This window comes from Balaenoptera borealis (genome assembly GCF_965194805.1).
Source record: "Balaenoptera borealis genome assembly, chromosome: 5".
Classification (NCBI taxonomy): Eukaryota; Metazoa; Chordata; class Mammalia; order Artiodactyla; family Balaenopteridae; genus Balaenoptera; species Balaenoptera borealis.
In genome coordinates this window covers 69,435,638-69,462,428 of record NC_138862.1, presented here as the reverse complement: position 1 = coordinate 69,462,428, position 26,791 = coordinate 69,435,638, and the positions used below count along the sequence as shown (strand labels likewise).

Sequence of the window (26,791 nt, the reverse complement as noted above, 5' to 3'; positions counted from 1 at the left end):
CCAATGCGAGGTTCTCTGGGCAGGGGTGTGGGGTGTGGGCTGTCTGCTGGGCGAGTGACGGATGGACTTCGTTGTCCTTTGAAGTCCTTTCAGTGGTCCTGCTGGACACCAGCTAGGGAGGACACTGTCCAAAGCTCCCATTCGGAAGCCTCCCGCCCTCTGCTGCAAAGGGCCTCCCACGGAGAACGCTGCCAGCTCTGCTATAGCCACAGCCCATTTGGTCTTATTCCAGCTGGTCACCAGCCGTGCCGATTTCAGCTGGATTTTCTTACAGACAAGTATGGCGTGCCATTCCCTCAGTCTTCCTTTCTGAGGGGACTTTTAGTCACAGCTGTTCTCTTTTTTATTTACTTTCCAAAAAATGGGCTCCTAGAAAATTGGCATAATTTGAACTTCAGTAAGTTAGGTTTTTAAATGTTTTTGGTGTTGTTCAAGAAGGTAAAATATATTCACTGTAAAAAAAAAAAAAGGAAATACAGAAAAGTATAGAAAAGAAAACAATCCCACCACCAGAGAAAGAAGCTGTTTATATTCTTGTATATTTCCTTTCAATTTTTCTTCTTATATAACAGGAGGAACATATATAGTTATTAAACACCATATTATACATATTAAATAACTGTAGTTTTATAAGTTGCCTTTTTATGTAAATTAATATTTAACTAATGTTTTCTTGTGTGCTGCAAGATTATAATTTTTAATAGCTGTATCGTATTTCATCCCATCTTTGTACCATAATTATTTAAATTTAATTTATATGCCTTAGAACAATTCTTGAAACAAATTTATTACACTCTCAGCCCATAATTGTTCAATTAAATTTTTCTTCTAAAAATAACTTAAAGCAAGAGAATCATTTATACATATTCAAAAACAGAACTCATCCATATTCTCCAGTGTTCCATGGAAGGAAAAGCTGGTCCAATGGAACAGATGTGACAAAAGGTATGCTTCCTATTTTGGCTTCTCTGTTTTAATGAGTAGAGTAAATAAATCCTTTTGCTGTTTTCGTCTTGGTTTCAACATCCTGTCAGTATCCTTTTATCCTCTAAATTGATCTGGCATCCAAAATTGATCTTTTGCATTCAAAAAATGAATATTTCAAAGCTTTGCAGTTTCCTTCCTTTAAACAGTGCTGACGGAATTTTCCTTCTGGGACATGATGGTGTTCCCGCCACTGTAGCCACAACCAGCTTCCATCCCCAGTGGCTACCATCTGGCTGGATAGTTATTTTAAATAGACTAAGTTTTGGACATTTGGATTTATAATATTTGCTCTTTTAAATAACTTAAACTTACATCCATCATCGTGGACAACTTCGATAATTCCTAAGGCAGATATTAGACTTATTGAATCTTTTAAAATCTTTTGATAGCTATTTCCAAGTTGTTAAGACAGCCTTGTAAGATCAGCATTACTATGTTAATTTCATAGGTAAGAAAAATGAAGTTCAAATTGTAACTCTCACATCAGCAGTGTTTAAGAACTTAATTTTCCCATACTCTTATAAGCACTGGTTATCACTTTAACTATTAAATTAACAAACTTTAATAATGAACAATATCACATTTTATTTCACATTTGCTTGATCACTTTTTTTTTTTTAACATCTTTATTGGAGTATAATTGCTTTACAATGGTGTGTTAGTTTCTGCTGTATAACAAAGTGAATCATCTATACATATACATATATCCCCATATCTCCTCCCTCTTGCATCTCCCTCCCACCCTCCCTATCCCACCCCTCTAGGTGGTCACAAAGCACCGAGCTGATCTCCCTGTGCTATGTGGCTGCTTCCCACTAGCTATCTATTTTACATTTGGTAGTATATGTAAGTCCATGCCACCCTCTCACTTCGTCCCAGCTTACCCTTCCCCCTCCCCGTGTCCTTAAGTCCATTCTCTACGTCTGCATTGCTTGATCACTTTTAAATTTTTTAAATATTTTTGGCTGTCTCATGAACTTCTTGTCCATACCCTTTACTTTTTTCTTTATGTATTCGTTTTCCTTAGTTATACAAACTTTTTATGTATTAAGAACTTCCACCTTTGTTTTCTATATGTAATTCAAATAATTTCCGTTCATTTACCTTTTAATTTTGGTCATAACTTTACTTTTGTACAAAAGTTTTAGATTTAAGTGGCTAAATATCTTTATAGTTTCTGCCATTGTTATCATACTTGGAATCTCTAAGTTATATATGCATTTTTTCTAGCTTCTATTTAAACTTTTAACATTTTAATCAAAATGGATGTTTCTCTGTGTAGTGTGAGGTAGGGATCTTAAATGTGATTTTTAAAAAAATGATCCATATTTACTTAATAATTCATTCTTTTCTCATTCATTTGAAGGCACTTTTATCATGTACTAAAGTCACATGTATAGTGATTGTTTTTGGATTTTCTGGACTGTTTTATTAATCAATGTATGTATTTTTGTATCTGAACCAAGACGGTTAACATTTTAATATTATAGCTTTTTAACATTTCCGTATTTAATAGTATAATCCCATTGATTACTTTTAACCCAAGGACAAAGTATTTTTCTTTATTTATTCAAGACTTCCCATACGTTGTTTAGAAAGTTTTGAAACTTTCATTACATAGATCCTTGCACATTTTAATTTTATTCCTAGATGAAGTGTGTGTGTGTGTATGTGTACCTTTTCTAACTGGTAATAGCTACTAGATATGAAAATAATCTTGCTTTTTGAGTAGCTGGTTTATAACTGGCTAAAGCCAGTATCAGAGGTATATTCATAGTCTTTAATGTTTTTATTATAGAACAAAAAATACTAAAAAATAATGAACCAATTACTCAACTCACAAAATCAAATAATAGAACAAACCAAAGGAGACCATTTCTTTTATTTATATAAAAGACATGAGTTCATTACAAAGTAGAAAAATGATATTAATGAATACGTTTAAGGACTAGTCTTGGAAATAGGAAATAGGCAAGGCCAACCAGACCAACCAGAGAAAAGCAGGAAATATAAATAAAATTTAGAAATGAGACTCTAACCACTGATCTGGAGTTGACAAAATGAGATTTCCGTGTTCAATTCTGATAATACATTGGGAAATCTTCAAAGAAATGTATTTTTTCTAAGAAAATGGGAACTACCAAAATTGACTAAAAAAAGAAATTGGAAACCTGAAAAGTTCAGTGGAAGAAATTAGAAGATTGAGGAAACATCTCCTGAAAACATGCTGGATCCACATAGTTTTGTGGGTGAGTTCATTAAACCCTTCAAGGAACAGATCGTTCCAAGCTCTGTATTCATAGCACAAAGGTTATTTATAGCATAAATGTAATGTTTCTTTCAAGTTCTCTCTCACCTTTATGCATTCAGCTCTGTTAATTTCTTAGAAGACTAGGATTTGGGGTGGGTGGAAGACATCTTAGAGGGGATGAAGTTTCCCTGGACAACATCCCAGCCAGATGGTTCTCCAGCCTCCTTGTGAAGACTTCTGGGGATGGAGATCTATCATGTTACACTTGGTCCCTTTCATTGTTCAGGCATTGTGACCCTTCCTTGTATCAGCTTAAATCTGCCTAGATTTTGGACCTGTTCATCCCTGTTCTGGAGCTATGCAGCACATAGATTGTTTTATACAATAGCTCTTTATATATTTGAAGACAGTTATGTACTCCTTGTGGTGTGTTTTATTCCAGGCTAAATATACCTATTTCCATCAACTAGCCTTTATGCTCCTTCAGTAAACATCTGTTGAGCACCAGCAAGGTGCCAGCGGGGCAGTAGGCATGGTCATCACCTCACAGATCATGAGCCCCTTCATCCATGCCCAGTTAACCTGCGGCACCTGGCAGTGGTGGTCAAGCAGCATGCGGCTGCCCTCTCCTTGTTCACACACCATGCTCTGTAATATAGTTTAAGACTGAATGAAGTTTCGGAGACTCCTGCCAGCTCCTTTTACACATGAGCTGCCCCTGCCACTCCGATTTTGTCTAGTTGATGATTTAGAACCTTCACAGTACTTGTTCTCTGCTAACTTTCTGTTTATTTGGACATTTGTTCTTTTAGCATGTTGATTCTGTTAGCCTATGTGCCCCCCAGTATTGATGGTAACTCTAGTTCTCATGAGCAGCTTTGCAGTCTTCATTCAAGTAATTAATAAAAATGTTGGTGCAAAGGAGAAATATGAAGTCCTGGGACTTACCAGAGAGACCAGGTCATTAATGTAAAAATACTGGTTGATCACCTACTACGTGCCAAGGAGTTGGTGATTCACTGATGAGCCAAACCTCTGTAGTTCTTTCCACAAGCAGTTATGGTCTAGTGCTATGAGACAGGCAAGAATAACTAAGTATAGATGAATTATGAACTCTGATGAAACCCACTGAAGAAAGAACATGGGGTGCCCTGAAAGCATAACAGCATGACCTAGTTTGGGACATCAAGAAAGGTGTTTCTGAAATGATAGTTGAGCTGGGACATAAAGATGGGAGAGGAGAGACATCAGTCAACCATCCACTCAGTAGTGGATTTAGTAGTCCTACTGGACATGGAGAGATCTTCAAAATAGGTAACATGTCTAGTTCCCCCTCTTAGGTAACTCACAGTCTTGTAGGGAGTTATGCTGAATGTGCCTGGAATAAACAAAAGCATAAGCTGTGTGATGGATAGTTGGTGGTTTCCAGCTTGGGCTATTATGAATAAAGCAGATGTAGGCATTCATGTACAGAAAAAAAAAAAAAGCATAACCTGTGTTACTGGCATAGGTGCTGTCATCTCAGATTGTTGTCAGCCATTCTGATTCAAAATATTCTCATTTTTTCCAGTAAAGTCATCCAAATATTCTTGGAGTTCCAGTGTTTTGATGTTGAGACTTTATAACACCAACTCCTCCTTGCACCTGGAGGTTGCCCATGAATCTCTTGTCAGATAATGTATCCTGATTTTATATGGAAAGTATGGTCACTGTGCTTGCTGTAGGGCAGAAAGAAATATGAAAGGTGATGTAATGGTGATTAGTTTGGCCCAGATTTTCTGGAACAGGCCTGATTTTAAACAGATAAATGTCTGCTTGTTTTTAAAATGTGGTCACTTTAGAGAATAGTGTAAGTGCTGAAAGCTGGGCGGTGGGAGAGATCAGAGGGCGCTGCATAATTGGGGAGACTCTCTAGAGGGGGAGTGAGTGGTTCTGGAGGAGGGGGCAGAGAGGGGGAGGGTGTGGTGTCCTGGAACTGCTCCGCTCTTGGTCCCGCTAGCCGCACGTCTCTAAGGTATCTATCATGTTCACCTAATGGTGTATGGTGAGCATTTTTTAAAAGGACAAAATTAGGAGGATAAATCTGATGTAGGACACATCCTGTAGACAAATAGAAATAGAGCTTTGCAGCAGGGAAATAACTGAGAATTGGTTGTATTGGCATTTAGCCCTGGCTGCAGGATATTTCTTTCCAGCTTTTAAAATAAGTACTGTCTCTTTAGAGAGGGAGCTCTGACCCCAGTACACAGACTGCAGGTATATTTAGAGAAGGAGGCCCGCTGTGGCCTAGGTGTGGGGCGAGGGCTGGAGCAGCAGTGGCCTGAGCCCTAAGTGGTGTCAGGGATCTTTGCCCGGGTGAGTCACGCGGGTCTGGTGACCCAGCCGGGGAGCAGAGCTGAGGACTGACGCTGCTGTGGCCTGCGTGTGTGGTTTGCATGTCTGCTCTGGGGGCAGACCCTGCCAGGGGCAGCAAGATCAGCTCCAGAGAAGCTGAGGGCCAAGGCAGTGCTGGTTTTTTCCACTTCTCCTTGTCCAGCAAAAGGAAGGGAAAAACACCAACCTTGGAAATGGGGCCCCAGCCCTGGACCCAGCTGAGCGGCTCTTGACAGAAAACGGCTTTGGAATAAACACTGCTCTCACGCTTCCCTCCTGCGCCTGAGAGCGATGGGCTCTGGACCCCAGGCGTGCCCCTTCCTTCTGGGCTGCGCACTGGCCTGCCTCCCCTTGGGATCTGGAGCAGGAACTCCCTGTCCTGCTCAGGCTCCAGTGGGCCCCGGTGTTGGTGAAGCAGCTACCATGGGAAGGTGTCGGGTGAGAGGCAGAAAGTGTTACCAGAATTCCCAGAGGCTAGGGTCTCCCTGAGAAGGTGCGAGTGGTGGCAGTAGAAAGAGTTAAGCTTTTCTAGGCTTAAGTGGATTCTTAGGGGCACAGGAAGTCTGCAGACCCTTTAGCACCCAACCTGAAGCTGACCCTTTGTGCTACACAAAGTATGAACCAGGCCATCTTTTCAGCAGCCCTCTTCCCTGAAGGCACCCCAGAGGCACCATTCTTCCCTGTAAATTGCTTCTCCCTGCCACTTCCTGACACTCCCCCAGGGACTGGCAAACCCATTCTTACCTCTTCCCTGTTCCTCGGGCCTGGAGTTGTGTGTAGCCGACTTGCTCTAAGTCAGTAAAGACCTAACTTATTAGGGTGACCCCGGTGCCTGCCAGCGCATCCACTCATGTTTAGCAGCTTCACGGACTGCACCTGGAGTCCTCTGAGCTGGGTGGTCTGAGCAGTTACCCACACTGAGGCCGAGGCCAGGCCCAGCCTACAGGCTCCTCGACGCTGATGCTCTAACAGTGGCACCTATCGAATTTCTTGCAGTACTCTGTGATTAGAAAGGGAAACGCATGCCCAGGCTTTTTGCAGACTGTTTACCCTCCTCCTTTCACTAGGGATATTCTAAGACGTGGGGAGAAGGGCTATTTGGGCTGCAAAGCTCCCAACACAGGAAACCCTCAAGCTTCTCTTGTAGCAGTCTGGGAAATGGGCTGGTTTTGATTCCTCTCGACCAGCCATGTGTTGGTCAGGTGGAAGCAGGCTCCACTGACCCTGAGCACACAGTTTTGGGGGATCCTAGCCTTCTAGCCAGTGATTATAGCTGGGCCGCAGCCCCCATGGATCCCTGAGGATCACATACTTTAAAGGGACATTGGCAGGAGGGGGGAAAGGAAAGTTTGGGTTTTGTTTTTACTAAATAGCTGGGCAACTTTTCCCTCCATTTTACCAGATGCTTCTTCAGAAAAGAAATATCAGTGGTTTGGACTGGGAAGTCTAAATCTGCTTTAAATGTGTGTTTCGAACTAGGACTCAAACCCATTTGGCGTTCCCTTCCCCCAACATGCCACCAGCAGACACCCATGCCACCACCACGCCACTAGCACGCACAGGCTTGTTCACAATGGGACCTTCTATGAGGGTCCTGGCATTTGTTTCTGCTCTCTTTCCTGTGTCCCCTGGGGCCCTGCCCTAAAATTCCTGAACAACAGCTTGTGCAAGAGCTGCACTGCATGCAACTGAGTTGGCGGGAGCAATGAATCAGGCATAAGTGGCTGTGGAGCACTGCCCGGATGACACTGGGATGTTTGTGGAGGGAGATTGGAGGAGGAGAAGGAGCCCCAGGGCTCCTCCCAGACTGTGCTCCCACTGCCCTGGCCTGGGATCCATCTCCGCGCACCTCTCCTTGAGCCCGTCCCAGGGTGGGGACCCCGAGGGGCTGCCGCAAGGCTGGCAGAGCTACTGCCTAGTCAAACTTGAGTGGCTGGTTCTCACCTACCCAGCTCTATCCGCCACCCCACCCCAGCTCCCTGTGGGCTGACGCTGTATTGGGAGGTGTCCCCCGGAGTCCTGCTCAGCTCACAGCAGCAGTACCACCATGGGGCTTCCCCCATCCTCCATGCGCTCCTTCAATCCTCCGTCCACGCCTCTTCTGCAGCACTGACTGTGCGTGCTCTGGTCGATTGCGTGCCCCTGTCATCCCGCAGGTGGGGACCCACTCCAGGGTAGAATACCAGTTGTCTTCATCTTATTTTCTGGCGTGGAGAGAAGACCTGTGTGGCAGGGGTACAGTGGACAAGGATGGAGCAGGGAGAGAAGTAGGCAGGGGCCAGGGCACACAGGGCCTTGTAAGCCATGGTAATTGGGTTTTATTCTTAGTACAATGAGAAACCACTGGAAATTTTTAAAATAGAGGAGTGACTTTGGTCTGATTTACATGTTTTCAAACTTTTATTTCTTGATTTTAATACCTAACATAAAGCTATTGTACCAAAGGCAGTGTAGTATTTGGCAAAGGGATAAACATACAGATAATTGAAACAGAGTTCAAAAATAGATCCATATATATATGACTCACTGATTTTTTTTATTGTGTAAAGTATACATAGCAGAAAATTGACCATTTTAACCATGTTTAAGTGTACGTACAGTTCAGTGGTATTAAATACATTCAAATGGTGTGCAACTAACAACACCACCACCCATTTCCCAAACTTTTTCCATCTTACAAAATGGAAATTCTGTACCTATTAAACACTAACTCCCCATTTCACGCCTCCTCCCAGCCCTGGCAACTACCATTCTATTTTCTGTCTCCATGAATTTCATCACACTAGGTCCTCATCTAAGTGGAGTCATCTAAGTGTTTGTCCTTTTGTGACTGGCTTATTTCACTCGGCTTAATGTCCTCCAGGTTCATCCATGTTGTAGCATGTGTCACGATTTCCTTCCTTTTTAAGGCTGAATAATATTTCATTTTATGTATATATCACATTTTGTTTATCCAGGCATCCATTGATGGACACTTGGATTGCTTCCGCCTCTTGGCTATGTGAATAGTGCTGCTGTGAACATGGGTGTACAAATATCTGTTCACGTCCCTCCTTTCAGTTCTTTTGGGTTTATACCCAGAAGTGGAATTGCTGGATTGTATGGTAATTCCATTTTTAATTTTGCGGGGAACCACCATACTGTTTTCCATAGCAGCTATACCATTCTATATTCTCACCAGCAGTACACAGGGATTCCAGTTTCTCCACATCTTTGCTTTTCTGTTTTGTTGTTGTTGTTGTTGTTTTTATGATAACCATCCTTAAAATGAGTTTTTATTAAAAGAAAATGAAAACTTGTTAATCTGTGGGGACAAATAGAATGAGAGAGAGACAACAGCTGATGAGCCATGTCAGTGAATTGATGGTTGATGGAAAATGAATAGATGATTGGCTGACAGGTTTTAGCTTTCTGTGTTGTGCTGTGCCTGTGGCTAGGGAGTGGGAAATAAGAAAAAGTAAGCCTGCCTGTGCCAAAACAATTCCTAAAGAGGCTGAGAAGTGGGAGGCACCATGTATTTTGAAAGCTTGGGTTGTGGAGTGAAGCTGAAAACTGGAGGATTGGTTAAAAATGTAATAAGGAGCAGTTAGGGTCCCCAGTCCCCTTCCATACTCCATGCGCCGGGCCACTGCTCCTCCCCTCCGCCTGAAAGATCAAAGGTTCTCTGAGGAGAGACTGAACTTGACCAACTCTCAACTCCTGGGCACAAGGCACAGCTGCAGGCAGGGTGAGGTGTTGTACTCGAAAGAGCAAGGGGCTTAGTGAAGGTCACCGTATGAGATGAGACCCCTCAAGGCCTTCCCTCAGTCAGAGTCCCAAATGCTGGTAGACAGACTTAATTACTGTGTCCAAACCACCACCACCTAAGCAGGGAATCAGAAGATTTTCTCTTTGTGAAAACTGATCATCTCAAGAAACAAGATCCACAGATATGGATAGTTGAGAGTTTTTACCCGTTCACACTACTGGGAGATCCAACAAATTGATAAGGCCCCACTTGTGTGCACAGAGCTTTTAATTTCTTCACTCACATGCGTGAAGAGTCAGTGAAGGACCCTCAGCTGTTCAAGGGTAGCCTCTGTTATGAAAGAAACAAAAAGACCCAGAAAAGGAACCAAGTAGGAACAGAAGACTACAGAAGACTTTGAAGACATTTCATCTCACTGCAGAGATAAGATGTTGCTTCCATTAAACAAGAAGAGGAGATTATTCAAAGCAGTTTTGAAAAACTGAGAAAGAAGATTTTTTAAAAAATTAATGATAGCTAAAATGATAACTTCAATAGACTGGCTGGAAGATAGAGTCAAGGAAATCTCCCAGAGAGAACAAAAAGAGGAGAGAAATAAATGAGAAAAGAAAAGAAATGTAAAGGGTCAGTCTAGTAGGGCTAATATCCAACTCGGGAATTCTGTAAAGAGAACATAGTAAAAAACAGTAGAGAGAGAATTGTCAAAACACAAAAATTCCTCAAAATTGAAAGATATGCATTGCCAATGATGAAAAGACCTATTACCAAGGGTCCAATACAGTGAATGAACTAAGACCCACACCAAAGCAAATCGTCATGGAATTCTAGACTGTCGGGGATAAAGAGAAGATTCTAAGTTTGGAAGGAAAACACACACACATGCACACGCACACCACACACCACACGCCACACACCAGGTCATAGAAGAAGGACCACCTTGGCATTATACCTCTCACAGCAACACTGGATGCCAGAATCATTGCCTGCAAATGCCATGAAGCAACACCTTCAAAATTCTGAAGAGAAAAAGATTTTCTGCTCTAATTCCTTTCCTAGATAAACTATAAGTTGAGTATAAAGTAGAATATTGACACTTTTGGAAATGCCAGGTTTAAAAATTTAACCTTAAGAAAGGTTAAATTGTTCTTAAGAAACCACTGGAAGGGGACATGTTTAACCAAAGTGGATGGTTAAAGAGGATGGGTGACTGAAAGTCCCTGGACCACTGTGTGTCAGGCCTAGACAGCATCGAGTTTAGATTGGAGGACAACGACAGAAGATTCCAGAAGGGCTCTCTCCAAAGAAGAAAAAAATAAAAGCCACTGATGAATTCATTATCTGATGCATTTGACCATTGCTGAGAAGAATTCTATAGTTCTCTTGAGAAGTTGGGTTCTTAAAAAACGAATCAAACCAAAAGTATGGCAGGTATTAACTGCGGGAAAAATGTAATTGTAATATACTATGTAGCTTGGCAATGAGCAAAGTTAGAATGAAGCAAACACTAACACACTGGCTTAATAAAAATTCGGATGTGGTTATTGGGGGGGTAGGGGGAAGGGTTTATGTGGGGGAAGATTTGAGAGCTAAAAGCTCATATTCCATATAGAGATGTTAAGAAATAAAGTCTAAAATTAAAAAGAATAAAATAAGTAGTTGTCTAAGGCTGTTATTTAGAAATACAGGGAAAAAAATACCAAAAGAAATGGCTAAAAAGACTTGAAGGTGATTTCCTGAAGGAAGTGGAAATTGGGGGTGGGAGGGGTAGAGCAGAGGCCTGCTTTTTTTTTTTTTAATGACTTAATGTACATTTTGACCACGTACCTGTCTTGGTGAGAGTGAAAACATTTTAAGACAGCATGTTTGATTGTGTTTTTCAGCCCAGTGGGCAGTCAGGCACTGACATTGCCCAGGGAGCAGCTTTCGATTCCATATCTGGCATGATTCTCTATGCAGATCAGGGTACCTTTGAGCAGCAGGGCCGGGGGAGGACATTCTGCCATAGAGTAGCAAACTCACACAGCTGCGTTCTACCCTTTGTGCCAGGTATTTTCTGGCAGCATCACAGAGACCCCCTCCTGGCCGTACTGATGCAGGCAGCCCGCAAGGTCCTGCTGCCAAAGCCCCACCTGCTCCCCCACCTCCCTCGCAGGCTGCCACCTGGGCGAGTCCAAGCAGAATGCAGGCTTTGTGCGATGACGTGCGTGCGGAGCGGGTGGTCAGCGGCTGCCAGGGGAGCCCATTTAAGCCAAGGGGGCCAAGCCGAGATGTTCTCAGGTTGTTGGGACCCTCTGGTCACTTTGGCCCACCTTTGCTTTTAAACAGAATCGCCTCATATTCTTAGAGAGTCCTCACAGGCCAGGACCTTCCCAGTACAACCTGTGGCCAGTTTTTGAGTCTTGTGGCATCTGGGCTGTGCTGTTTGAGGGGTCGTGAGCCATTGCCAAGTGAGCTGTGCGTTATTTGGGGGGGAGCCCTGTGCTCCATCTCTTCTGCCAGTGAAGTATGTCTCTCTCTCCCCAGATCCAACCGTGACTGGCCAGAAACTTCAGATTTATTACCCCAGATTTATTTCCTTCCCGAAACTTGCCCATGCCCTTGAAATTCCAGGGCTGCATAAGTCAGTGAGGCAGAAATCAAGGGGATGGTCTCTGTCTCAGAGTTGCACGTGGTATCACAGGAGTGGAATGATGGTGCAGACAAAACTATAGAGTGGATATTTGTTTTAAAATGTGCTTTGTGATGTTACATAAAATCAATGATCACTTTTCAAAAGGGGTTTGCTCTTTAAATAAAAATAATAAGCCAGTTCAGCTAAGGCAGAAGGTGTTTTCAGTTTAAAGGGCTAGGTTTTTATCTAATTAAGGGTGTGATGCCTTGAAGTTGTCTATGAGAATTCGAGTTTTGTAAGATAAGGCTCAGCAAGCTCAGAAGTTCACAAAGTAGTGGTATATCTTCAGGCAGAAATACAGCTTCATGCTGTTAAAGCTGGGAGCTGAATGGATTCTAAGGTAACTTATTATAAGGAATTACTGACTTTGAAGAAAAGAAGAGACAGAGGATCTAACCTTTCGAATTTGTTAATATACTATTGTACATATGCTATCTCATTTGATCAGAAACTTGTGCATGGAAGTGGATACTGATATCATCCTATCTTACAGTTGTATAAACTGAGGGTCAGATAAGTAACTTGCCCAAAGTCAGGCAACTGTTGCTTGGTGCAGCCAGCATCCAACACAGGTCTGTCTGATTCCAGATGCCATATACCTTCCTGAATTAGTCAGGACTCTTGTTTGCAAGTGACAAACCAACTCCATGGGTTAAGTGAAAGACATGTATTGTCTCATATGACTGAGTGGATCCCGGGTCTGCCATAGCTCTGCCAGGCTGTGCCTCCATCTCTTCTCTTCTTCGCTGTGTATGTGATGTCTTATTTTGCACAGGGCTTCCTTCCCTTAGGTGGAGGCAAGAAAACAAGGGGCAGGGATGGGAAAATATGGCTGTGGGCAGATAGCTTCAGGCTTACACCTTCCCAGCTTGGGGTCCCTGTGAAGAGACAGTTTGGTCTCCCTTTATTCTAATTGAAATTGCAGGGAAGAGCTCTGATTGGCTGACGTGGATCATGCTCATTTTGGAAGTCTGAGCGTTTTGGCCAGGAGGCGGCTGCCTAATGCATCTCCACCAGACTCACCTGTGGTGGGTAGAGGGGTGAGTCCGCTACCTCAAAGGAGTAGCTTACACTGGGAAAGGTAGGCGGGAGATCCCGAGCAAATCAAACAAAACCAAGCCACAGCACTAATTTGTTAAACTTCTATGATACCACATGCCTCTTTTTAATATTTTAATATATCTGAGAGTATATCTCAACTTGGCAGTAGAAACTGGAGAGTGAGCTCCCAGGCCAGCTTCACCAGCTGGAGATGCCGTGTCCTTGGACACCATCGTGATGGGGGTAAAGCCAGAACTCAGGGCTTTGAGTAGAGAGGTCTGCAGTAAGGCTGGAATCCCACAGCCATCCCACAAGGACTAGAGTTCAAACAGAAGAACACTTGTTTTTATAGGAAAACTCTGAATTTGGAAAAACTAGGAAAACATCAATGTGAGAGTTTCCCTATTACACTTAGAATTCTATTTCTTTGTTGGACTGCTTCAGAATTTTAGGTGCTTGTGTCATTGAAAGGGAATCAGGGGCTTGCCTGGTGGCACAGTGGCTAAGAATCTGCCTGCCAACGCAGGGGACACGGGTTCGAGCCCTGGTCCGGGAAGATCCCACATGCCGCGGAGTAACTAAGCCCGTGAGCCACAACTACTGAGCCTGTGCTCTAGAGCCCATGAGCCACCACTAATGAGACCACGAGCCACAACTACTGAAGCCTGCATGCCTAGAGCCCGTGTTCCGCAACAAGAGAAGCCACTGCAATGAGAAGCCCGCGCACCGCAACAAAGAGTAACCCCCGCTCACCGCAACTAGAGAAAGCCCACGCAGCAGCAAGGATACAACACAGCCAAAAATAAAATAAATTAAATAAATAAATTTTTTAAAAAAAGAAAGAGAATCAAAAAGTTGCATGCATTGATAAGGTGAGCTAGATAAAAGGAAATCAAGCTTTTTGTTTGAAACATTCAAAAGGGCCTGAGGTATAACCCAAGACTGCCAAGCTATAGCCTGTCTCGTACTCTCTGTGGGAGAAACAGGATGTTCTCAGTCTGGCAGATATAGGGATATGGGGTTGTCTGTGTCTTGGGCCAGAGGAAAAGAAAACTTGCCATAGAAAGTGAGAGTGCAAAAACTAAAAATCAAGTTGCCATATAATCAGCAATCCCACTCCTGGGCATACATCCAAGTGACAAGTGACATTTGTCACTTGTCACTTGGACAAAACACTAATTTGAAAAGATACATGCACCACAATGTTTATAGCAGCATTATTTAAAATACCCAAGACATGGAAACAACCTAAATGTCCATGGACAGATGAATGGATAAAGAAGATGTGGTATATATACACAATGGAATATTACTCAGCCATAAAAAGAATGAAATAATGCCATTTGCATCTACATGGGTGGACCTAGAAGTTATCATACTAAGAGAAGTAAGTCAGAAAGAGAAAGACAAATACCATATGCTATCGCTTATATGTGGAATCTAAAATATGACACAAACAAACTTATCTGTGAAACAGAAACAGACTCACAGACATAGAGAACAGACTTGTGGTTGCCAAGGGGGAGAGGGGGTGAGGGAGGGATGGACTGGGAGTTTGCGATTAACAGATGCAAACTGTTATATATAGAATGGATAAACAACAAGGTCCTACTGTATAGCACAGGGAACTATATTCAATATCTTATAATAAACCATAATGGAAAAGAATATGATAAAGAATGTTAAAAAAAAAAAAAGAAAATGAGAGTGGCTGATCACAGATAGAGACTTTCAGCATCTTTCCCTGATACCCCAGGTGGCATTCTCTGGGCCAGTGTGAGGAATGATTCTCTGCGTTCTGCTTTTGTTTTTCATGGAACTGCTTTGGTCCTCGCTGTTTCACAACTTGAACTTAAGGGCAGGGAGCATCCAGCAGTTTAAGCCTCTCACTAATTGCTGTTTTTAGCTGGTATGATCTCTTCCTGATGGGTTCTGTGGGTTCAGTTAAGGTTTTTGACTGTTGGTTAACGGGATTATTCAAAGCCTTAATTAAGTTCCGCCTGTCCAATGGGCTGTGTGCCAGTTGCTGACACAGACCCAGGCCGCTAAGCTCGGTCATGCCGTGCCCATGGCTCACCCTTCACTCTTCACTCTCATAATATACCCATGATGTAAGTTTCATAGGCATTTTCTATGCTCTGATTTGCTGGGGGTGTTAATGTTTTAATTCTCCTTTCTGTGCATCCATGTCCATTTATTATCTGGGTGAGCTTATGCTTGGAGATGGGACAGAGAATTCTTCTTCAACGCATTCCTCAGCATCACTGATTAACTTCCTATTATTTTTCACTTTTTAAATCACCAGCCCTGGTCTAGTCATTTATCGTAGGAGAATTTCTTTATTATAGAAGAAGCTGCCTTGAAACAGGGGAAGAAGTTCAGGGTGATGTGCTACAGACAGGCCGGCGATCATAGGAAGCATGGAGACAGTTGTGTTGCAGAATCAGCTTTGTCCAGCTTGCGGGGGGTGAGGTGGGGCATCTGTCCAGCAGGTTTCCTTAATTTCCCATTCTTCAGGCTCAGCCTTTCCCATCATCGATTCAGTTACTCAACAGGTTTCAAAGAAATACTTATTGACAACCCCTCCATCTATTGTTCCCAGCCCCAAGGACTTCTCAGCTCACTGCTCACGTCTTCTTTGTGTATCTCCCCGACTCCCCAGTGTCCTGCCGGGCCGTCTCCTTTCACCCTGGCCTTAGGGTAATCCTGGTTTCACTCGTTTTGGTCTCCCTCCGTCCCCGATGTGGGCAGAGTCTCAGGTTCATGTCCTGCCCAGCTCTGCACTGTAGCTGTGTGGGCTTGCATTGTGCAAACAGGGACAGGCCCGCCCAGGAACAAAAGACGTGCAGGAGATCATCAAAAACAGCAAAATCACCCCCTTTCTACCACTCACCAAGCTGAGAAGGCAGATGTGTTGCTCTGAGTCTTGTAGGGGTTGTGGAGGCCAGAGAACCTGGCCCTGTTCTGGGCTTATGCTCTGGTAGCCTGTCCTGGGCAAACTGGAATTAACTGCAAGCCCTTCACACACATCAGAGAAAAATGAAGAGACAGTGCCCTTAAGAATGTTTCACTTTCAATCATTAAGTATATCTTGAGACAGCACCAGGTTCTGAAAAACTCTCCAGCACGGCCGGCTGGTGTGACGTGGCAGCAAGCAGCTGCCCGCCTGCAGCCCAGCTTTCCCCTCACCACCCAACACACGCAGAATGAGCCCCCATTCCTTTTAAAGGCATTTTGAGGCTATAAAGGCTCTTGGGAACATTTTATGGCACTGGAGCACAGTTTTACTATTTTAAATTATTATAGGGGTTATGGTTACTATATCTTTATTTGTATGACAGATTGTCGGCTATGCCCTTGATTTATTTGATCCCAGGCTTTTGTTCAAGAACACAACCTCCAATTAAATGTGGTTAACTGTGGCAAAAATATGATTCTCCTTAGAATGACCCTCTTTGGGGCCATTTCCAAAAACTCATTATGGTGACAAGTCAGGGCTGCCCACTCATGTTCACAAGCCTTTTTCCTTGTGGTCACTTGATTTTCCCTTATGGAGGATTAGAGAGTATTAAGGCTGTGGGCTGGGGCCCAGGGTAGACTGGAGGGAGAGGAAAGAATCTTCCCCCAGAAGCTAAGTGGGTCACTATTTAGATCCAGACTATTTCAGGAATGGAAGGAGCCTGAGCTATCAAGAGCTGTTTTCTCTTCAGTGAAAGGAAGGAATTACAACCTGAAGAGGCTAGGAAGACAAGTCAGACCCAGGACTCAGGCCTGGCTCTTACACTGTCTTCTCTGTTCCACACTGACTTTCCTAGGCGTGTCTTGGGCGTGTGCATGGCGCCCATCCCTGTCTATCTTAGACCATTGGGGTATTTCTGCTATAACAGAAATACCACGGATGGGGTGGTTTCAACAACAGAAATTTATTTCTCACAGTTTTGGAGGCCGGGAAGTCCAAAATCAAGGCACCAGCAGATTCAGTGTCTGGAGAGGTCCGGTTCCTGGTTCATAGCTGGCCAGCTTCTCACTGTGTCCTCACACGGTAGAAGGGGTGAGGGAGCTCTCTGGGATCTCTTTTGTAAGGGCACTAATCCCATTTATGAGGGTTCCACCCTTCTGACCTAATCACCCCAAAGTCCCCATCTCCCGATATAATCACATAAAGGGTTAGGATTTCGACATGAACTTTGGAGAGACATATTCAGTCTATAGCATTGTCCTCCTGTTACTCCAAGGAAACAGCCCAAGACTTGCTTATGGGATGGCCATGACTTTTGTGAGTCCTTTGGCTTTTTCCCAAAGTGGGGAGCAGATATTGCTTTAACCTAGAGGAGGCTTAGGGTCTATTAGAGATAGACCCTTATTAATGCTTTGGATTCTATAATATTTATCTCACCAAAAAAATGAATTTATAGTGAGGCACAGAGAGACAACCACTCAACTTGGAGACCAAAATTGTGGTCCCATATCTGCCACTTTATCGCTGGCAAATCATCCACTTATCCAGGCCTCTTTCCTTTGCTCTCTGGGCTTAATAATATGATTGGCCTTGCATGCTGTCACAGACACTTTTGGTACCCCACCCAGATCCCCTGCACCAGGCTGCTACACCCATTCCCAGCTGCTCTGATTGTTGACTAAGGCCTGGGTTCCTGAATCCCTGTCTCAGGTTCTGCTTCCTGGGAACCCAACCCAAGACACCTCCCTTGTAGTGTTGCGAGAATCAAATAAGATTCTATATGTGGAAGGCCTCTGAAAACTGAAGTATCACTGGGTTTTTACTGTGGTCTTAGACTGGGCTGTAAAAAATCCCCCATCTGTGGCTTCTTGGTGGAAGGCCCATGATGAAGGCCGATAAGGCATCCAGGGAGGGCAGGGCTGCTGTCACACAACCAGGAGTGTGAGTCCAGGCTTCTCTTCTTTCCCCACCCAGGAGCCCAGGATAGTGGGCAGACAATAAAAATGAGTTTACTTGAAGTTGAGTAATTTTTAGGTAACGTTAGGTAGTGGTTGAACAAGTTTTTCCCTATTGGGAGGATAAGAATTGGAGCTGCAAATCATTCAGACCTTGGAACGGAAAAAGGTCATATAAATTCCTGCCTTTGCTTCAGATGCAGGGTGTACAAAAGTCCATTGCAAACCGCAGCTTTCTAAGTGGTACCAATTTCAGCATGTTTAAAAATCCCTGGATAGTTATTTTAATATATAAGGGTGTTGCAGAGGTGGATCTGTTGGTGTGGGGTGGAGGGGAATGTATATGTATGTAGAAAATGAGAGGGACTTCCCTGGTGGTGCAGTGGTTAAGAACCCACCCTCCAATACAGGGGACTTGGGTTCGATCCCTGGTCAGGGAACTAGATCCCACATGCATGCTGCAACTAAGGAGCACACATGCTGCAACTAAGACCTGGTGTAACCAGGATAAATTAAATAAATAAAAATTGAAAATGAGAGGAAAATGGAAAGGGAAAGAGGGATCTGTGTCCCTGAGGTCTGGAGCACTTGTAATGTCCCCAGTTAAACATTGACGCCTCAGGCCCTGGTGGCCACAGAGTTGGCACCGCTGCAGGAGGCCAGAGTACTTGCTCGTGGAATGCTAAGGACGCCTTTGGTGAAGTTAATGATTCATCTCCTCCCAGTCCCAGGGTTCTGCACTGCCTTTCTCTGATGCTGACAGAAGGCCACCTGATCATCTGGAGATGAGGCTGGCTTTGCCTGACAGGATGGAGGAGAAGATGATGATTCGCAGATTCACTATATGACCAGACTCCCAAGGGGCTTCCTTCTGTAGGAAAGAGTTTCTTTCCTTAGTTGTTTCCTGAAAATATGCTTTCACAGAGAAAAAAAATGCTTTAACAGAGTGATTGTCTGATATTCCTTGGCATGAACCTTTGTGCCAAGATAGTGCCACAAGGTGATGTGTTTTATACGGATATGTGGCATTTGCTACCTTCAAACATGCATAATGTTTATTTGTGTACCACTTTTATTTCCATTTCTAGATTTAAGTACCCTGAGGGGCTCCACAGATTAATGAATGGTTGTGCTGTACGTTCATTATACAGGCACACGAATATAAAAGGAACACATATTTTCATTTAAATTTTTTTCTGTTTTACAAAGGTCAGGGGTGTTATTTGCAGGAATATCAGAAAATGATAGTTAAGTAAAAGGAAAAGAGAGACCTAGAGGCAATCGCTGTTAACACTTTGTTTCATATTATAATAGGCATTATAATATGCACGTAATCCCCTTCAACAGCATCACCCTGAGATGGGATATGTGCTTGGTGAGGCTGCAATGGCCAGGCGTGACGGCACAGCCACCTCCCCTCCCCTTTCTCCCACGTGCTGATAAAGCATCCTCTCTGACCTTGCTGGGGCGTATAAGGAGGATTATTGCTGTAGGTCACTGAAGGCTTTCTTTGTAAATGTAATTTGAGGTCATCCAGGGAATTTTGGTTTGGCTTCATCCGTATCTATGCTCTCTTGTCTTGGAGTGGATACGTGGATAAAAGCTACTGTTACAACCTATTTGTAACGCCAACAATTTCTTTCTCAGGAGGTTTCTGTGATGTCTTCTGTGCATTTCCAGTGCTAAAATCCCCCAGTTCAGGTCCCAGGCTGTGCATTGACGGGCCAGTCTGAGCCCTGCTCCTCCGAAGATGAGTCCATTCCAAAGGGCCTGTTGAGTTTCAGGGGTTTCAGGGCCCTTGGGGAACTTTCTCTGAAACTCAAAGTGATTTCTTGGAATTTGTCTCTCTCTGCATTTTCCCCTCTTTGGGGAAATATCTTCTCTCTGAACAAGTTGCTGTGAGGCTCAGATATGCTAAGTATTTAGAAAAGTGCTTAACACTTAGCACTCAACAGATGTTAGCTGCTAACTATTTGTAGAGAAAGAGGGGTCTAGGGCAGCACTGCCTGATAGAAACATCAAGCAAGGCATGTATGTAGCTGTACCTTTCCTAGTAGCCACATTAAAAAAGTAAAGAGAAACAAGTGAGATTAGTTTTAACAATATATTTTATTTAACCCAGTATGTCAAAATGAGTATCTTTTCAATATGTAATCAGTATTTTTAAATTATCGAGGTAGTTTACATTCTCTTTTCATACTAACTCTTCAAAACCCCGTGTGTAATTTACATTTACGGTGCAGTTACAGTGCAACCCAGGATCAGCCACGTTTCAAGCGCTCAGTTGCCATGTGTGTCTAGTGGCTGCCATACTGGGCAGCTCAGATCTAGAACCTTGCTACCCAAGGTGAGTTCTAGGGACCGGCAGCCTCAGCAGCATCTGAGAGCTTGTTTGAACTGCAGAATCTCAGGCCCACCCCAAACCTATAGAAGCAGAATCTGCATTTTTACCAAGTGATTCACGTTAGAGTAGGAAGCACTGCTCTAGAATCCCCATGCTCAGTCCCCACCCCCTGGGGTTCTGATTTAATTGGTCCAAGGTTGGACCTGGGCACTAGTATTGCTTTAAATCTCCCCCTGGTGATTCTAATCATGCATCCAGGCTTGAGAGACACTTGTGTGGTGGGCTGTGGAGCCAGGATGCCTGACTCGGCTACTTGCTACCTTCAAGACCTCGAGAAATCTACCAAAACCCTGCGTCTCAATCTCCTTGTCTCCAAAATGGAGATGAAAATAGTATTTGTTGCAGGGGATGTTATGAGGATTAAAAGAGTTAATACATGTAAAGCACCCAGAAAAAATACCTGCCACATAGGAAGTACTCCTTATGTACAAGCTCTCACCCTGTCTTCTTTTCCTTGAAGGTCCGGGGTTACCCAGAGCCCCAAGTGACATGGCACAGAAACGGGCAACCCATTGCCGGTGGGGGCCGCTTCCTGCTGGATTGTGGTACCCGGGGGACTTTCAGCCTTGTGATTCATGCTGTCCGTGAGGAGGACAAGGGAAAGTATACCTGTGAAGCCACCAATGGTAGTGGTGCCCGCCAGGTGACAGTGGAGTTGACGGTAGAAGGTGAGTCCCAAGAGGTGAAAGCCCTGGGGAGAAATGAGCCATCAGTTTCCCCAAGGCCTGCAGCTCCTGCCTCAGCCCTCTCTCGGGAGAGGGACGCACAAGAGAAAGCATCCCCATCCCGGAACTCAGGACCTGTTAGTCTGATGGGGGCAATGTGGTCCCTGGAACAAGGGAGGCATCCCAGGAGACAATGTCAGACTACACATCACCTCCCTTTCTGCTCCAGCCTTCCCCTCGCTTCCCTTCACACTGAGGCTGAGACCAGACTCCTCATCATGGCCTTACAAAGTGCATCCCGCTCCTGCCTGGCTCTCCAGACCCTTCTCCTACCACTCCTCACCCTGCTCGCTCCACTGTGGTCACACTGGCCCTCTGCTTGTCCTTGAGCAAAGCCTCAGGGCCTTCACCCGGCTGTTCCCTGTGTAAAGAAGAGCTCTTTCCGCAGCCCGACCCCTGACTCGGCCCCTCACTTCCTTCAGGTCTCTGCTCAGACGTCCCCTCCTTAGAGAACCCTCTCTGACCACCCCATCCCCTGGACTCTCCATCCTCTCACTCCACCCGAACTTTTTCTTCTAGGACTGTCACTGCCTCCCACTTGATTATCTCCCTCAAGCCCCACCTCTAACTGGAAGCTCTAGGAGAAGAAGGACTTTATCTTGTTTACTGCTGTATCTCCAGCATCTAGGAAACTTCCTGGCACAGGCTAGATACTGAACTATTTAGAGAATGAGCAATGTTTATTATCATCATTATAAAGTAATACATGCCCATCATAAAAAACTTTGTAAAACTCAGAAAAATATATAGGAGATAAACATACCAGTGTGTTAACACTGATCAGTTATTTTGCCCTTTTTTTCCTTTGTACTTAAATAAAATTCTATTAAGTTTATTAACTTTAAAAATTCCAGGAAAACATTTGACCACAAGTAAAACTGTTCCTTTTGCTGCCGGTGTATCTCCCACATGCTGAAGGCACTCCACGGGTGAGAACATTTCCAGTTCAGGCCACTGGCTGCTGCTTAAAGGCCTGATGTCTAAAAGGACATGTGGGTTCGTCAGACCCTCAGAAATATGGCAAGGTTCCCTCCACCCTTCCAGGCCTTTCTAAGGGCTTATAAACCAGAGGGTCAGACTCATTTCTCCTCTCTCAGAAAACAGTCCTCCCAACCTGGTTTTCAGGGGACACTGTGTGCCAGAGAAGGTTCCAGAAGGGGGCGAGGTGTACCTCGGCCCGTGTTTTTCCTGTTTGCTTGCATCATGAAAGGACAGACGGGCTGTTTCACAGAATAGAATATGCATAGTTTGGATGCTTTCCCAAATTCTTTAACTGAGTGACTCATTCCTTTTAATGGCCTTCAAGTACCTGTGGGCTGGGGCATTCCACATGGAAGGTGGCCCCTGGTCACTCTCTGAATGCCCCTCATCTCGGCCAGTTCTGATGCTGTGCTTTCCCCTACAGTATACACTTTTCAATGCCCAAACTTTGAGTTGAGGCCCACAAATAAAAATTACTTTATCCCCTTGTTATTATTCAGCCCAGGCTGCCATAACAAAATACCACAGGCTGCATGGCTTAAATAACAGAAATGAATTTTCTCACAGTTCTGGAAGCTGGAAGTTCAAGATCAGTCCAGCAGGATTTGGTTTCTGGTGAAGGCTCTCTTCCTGGCTTGCAGAGAGCTGCCTTCTTGCTGTGTCCTTACATGGTGGAGAGAGGGAACTCTCGTGTCTCTTCTTCTTCTAAGGGCCCCAACCCTTAGGACCTCACTGAACCTTTGTCACCTCCTCACAGGCCCTGTCTTCAAATACAGTGACTGTGTGGGGTGAGGGCTTCAACATATGAATTTGGGTGGGGACACAAAAAATGTAGTCTATAACACCCCTTCTCTGATTTTCTATTTGGAGCTGGGGAAAGGGGGAATCAGAGGTTCAAGGTTCTGGTCCCAACTTTTGCCGGTCAATGTGCGACTTTAAATTCTGGATCTCTGTTTCTGAAGAATAAAGGGTTTGAATTCAGTGGTCTCTACAACCTGAGCTAGCCCTTGTTTTCTATGATCCATTTTAAAGGAATGGAGTGGGTTAGAAGTACAGGGGAGCTATATAAAACCCAGGTCGTATGAAACCTTTTTTTTTTTTTTTAGTTCCCATCAGTGAGGACATTAGATCTGATGTCTCAACTAAGCAGGAAAATTTTTATTAGGTCATGGTACTCAGGGCAGAGGAAAAGAAAGAAGGCAGGAGAACTATAGCAAATGAGAGAAGGCTAAGGCTCTCAACCCTGCGCCCTCCCCTTTGGTTTTAATTTGAGGAGATCATGGAAGATGTTTTATGCCTTCTAACCCTAGGAGGTAGAGAATGACCTAAAGGCTGCAGTCCCTTTAAATGTGAATGGCCCTGTATACTTTCTGCTTCTGCATCAAAGGCCAGTTTCAGCCCATGTGTGGTTTGGGACCACCCCATAGACCATAGCCCTGGAAGGATCCACTCTGGTCCCTTATGCCGTGGATAAGTTGTTGGCAGTGCCAGGCTAGCCCAAACCCTTGCAAAGGGAATCCAGCAGCCCTCCTGCTTCTCGCCAGCTCTCTGTGCTTTGCTTCTTAGTTATTCTTCTTATTCGGAAAGCGCAGAGCTTCAGGAATTAAGAGTATGACTCATACATGGAGCCTTTTGACCCCCTAATGGTCAAGTTTAGAAGGCAGTGTTACCCAATGGTCTTGGATTTTAGCTCCACTAATTTCTAACTATGGGGAAATTAACCTTTCCGAACCTTATTTCCTTTTCCGTAAACTGATGCTAATGGCTGACCCATGGGTTGTGTAAAGATCAGTGCAGCACTGACAAATAGTAGGCACTCAGTAAATGGTAACCTTGTGATGTTCAAACATGGCATTAATATCCTGAGAACTACTTGCAGAGGGAAATCCTTGTGTGGAGAATAGAGGAGAAAGCTTTCTCCTCTGATTTCCTTTGGTAACCAGGGCCAAGAAGCATGCACAATCCTCCTTGAGGGCAAGCATCTTCATGACAGGACCATTCATGACCTTGTGCAGCCCTAGTCTGAGCCCTGGAAAGGCTTTGTGTAGCCAGCCCTGACACTCACCTACCTCCAGAGGACTGGTCACAGAGGCTTGGTGCAGAGCAGGGAAGAGACGTGGTGCCTGCTTTCTGGGAGCTTTCTGTATGACGTAGGGGCCACAGCCTGCTCTCTAGCCCCACGCTGTCCAGAGAAATACAATTGACCCTTGAACTATATGAGTTTGAACCTCGCAGGTTCACTTATATGGGGATTTTTTTTAATAGTAAATACCACAGTATTGCACAGTCTGAGGTTGGTTGAATCTGCGATGTGGAACCGCAGACACAGAGGAACGACGAACATACAGAGGGCCGACTCTTAAGTTATACATGGATTTTCAACTGCGGGGAGGGTGGGCGCCCCTGACCCCCTCATTGTTAAAGGGTCAACTGTATAATGTGAGCCACATGTGTCATCTCAAGTTTTCTAGTGGCCACATTTTTTTAAAAAGTTGAAATCGATTTTAATAAAATACTTTAACTTAACCCAATATATCCAAGATACTATCATTTCAACATATAAACATTATTACTGAGATATTTTACATTCTTCAACATTTGCAGCATATTTTACATGGTAACACATCTCAATTCAGACCAGCCGTATTTCAAGAGCTCAATAACTATAGGTGACTAATGCCTATTGTACTGGACAGCACAGCTCTAGAAGCTTGAATTGGGATAAGCAAGGCTTACACGGAGAAAAAAGAGAAGCCCATGTGTAGGAACAAGGTGGCAGGTTGTCCTGGGCAATCACATCCACAGAGTGAACCTAGGGCGTGGGGTGGAGTGAGGGGCGGGGCTGAAATGAGAGATATACCCCAGACGTGGTGGTCTGACTTTGAGAAGGCCCTTTGTGTTTCAGGGACCAGAGAGTCACTTAAGTCATTTCAAGTAATAGAGGGTTAATTTTAAGGCCATGAGCTCAGGAACCCGGGGAAAGCCAGACTGGAGGCCCAGAGGTGATCCAGGCCTCAGGGCGGCTCATACTCACCTTATAGGCTTGTTTAATGCAAATGCAAGGGCACCCAAATCACCTGGGGGAATCTTGTTAAAATGCAGATTCTGGTTCTGTAGGTCTGGAGTAGGGCCCAAGTGTCTGCACTTCTAACCAGCCCCTGGGTGATGCCCGTGCTGCTGGTCCCCAGGTCACACTTTGAGTAGCAAGGAAGGATTCAGTTACAGATGTGATATATTTTTCCTAGTACAAATGATTCTCAAATGTGAGCATTTGGGCAAGTGGTTGCCCTTTTGCAGACCCATGGTCACAACAAGTGTCCTTAGGGTGACCATTTATCCCAGCATGCCTGCTCTACCAATGTAATTATAAATAGAGCCTCCTTTGACTTTCAAAAGAGTCCCGGTTTGGATAATAAATTGCATGGTTACCCTAGTCATGATCAACATGTCTGGTGCACTGGGCGGTGAGTAAAGCTTTAAAGATGATGTTGAGAAATAAAGGCTTATTCTAGGGGAAGAGGAGTAGCAAGAGAGCGGAGAGCGATAGTTTCAGAGGAAGTGGATAAAGTTTATTTTCATCTCTGAAAAATAAATTCCAAGCCATTAACGACTCCGCCTAAGAGTGCAATGAACAACTGAAAAAATAACTTTAAAAATAGTGAATATGTATTCTCTGGGGAATAGATTCGGCCAGGGGCTCCTTCCTCTTGGGAGTTTTGTTTGAAATGAATAAATGGAGGTGGGGGGTAAGCAAAGACCTGTTTCCTCCCTCCTTTCTGGATCCAGCCTTGACCATCACTCTTTCTTCTCTATTAAGTACACTATCCTTCATGCAAATTCCTCCTCCTCCACCTCCATTCCTGGGGGATTCTTCCCCCAGCTCCCTCCCCTGTAGGTGATAGGTTCTGAGGCTGCCACTTTTGTCTCTGTCAAAAAGCAAAGACATGTCCCCTCATCTTGGAATGTCTCACACAAGCAAAGAGTGCATCCCTCTACCCATTGCCTCGTTCACCACTCTGTTTCTCTCTGTGTCAGGCCCAATTCAGACAGGCTTCCTGCCCCCTTGGAGTTTACTTCCAATGGAGAAAGAAAGACTATAAATAGGTAACAAATATCACTTTTGCAGTAGAATTAAGTGCTCCCTGACCATGCGAGAGAAAAAGAACCAGGTGGCAGGCCACCTAGAATGTGGCAGCAGAAAGGAGAGTGACCCCATGTCATGGGATTTAAGGGAGAAGACTGGCCTTAGTGACCGCTAGCCAAGCTATTCTGGTGCCGCTGACACCAGCATTCTCTGGTGATTTTGAATTTGTAGGAAATGCTTGTGTGCCATGTCTTTTGCTACTACCCTTTTCCAGGGTCAGACTTCTCAGACCCCTTTTATTTTCACATTGGATTGGATTGATGACATTATATATTTGAACCCATGTCTATTTACAATGGCTGAGTTTTAAATTACTGTATTCCTCAAGAACGTCTTTTGTGATTCTCCTTTTGTTTTGTTGTTCTCTTCTTTTGTACTGTCTTCTTTTACCTAAATTTTCTACCTTCTTAAAGACCTGTAATTATATTTCCCATTTGTATTCTTTATAAACTCTTTTCAGTCTGTTATACTCCCTGATGACTCTTCTTTCTGTAGGGGCATATGCCCTATTTTTTTTCTTACCCAGTCAGAATATTAAAATGTTCTGAGTTC

General features: G+C 44.1%; 1 protein-coding gene across 6 annotated transcripts in view; it reads left to right on the top strand.

Moving 5' to 3' along the window:
- Positions 1 to 26,791, top strand: part of MYLK (myosin light chain kinase) — a 276,906-nt gene that overhangs the window by 120,631 nt on the left and 129,484 nt on the right. For all 6 annotated transcript variants that reach the window (XM_082394846.1, XM_082394844.1, XM_082394845.1 and 3 more), the window contains one exon: positions 20,850 to 21,057. In XM_082394846.1, coding sequence (XP_082250972.1) covers positions 20,850 to 21,057 — 208 coding nt within the window. The remainder of the gene's footprint in view (positions 1 to 20,849; positions 21,058 to 26,791) is intronic.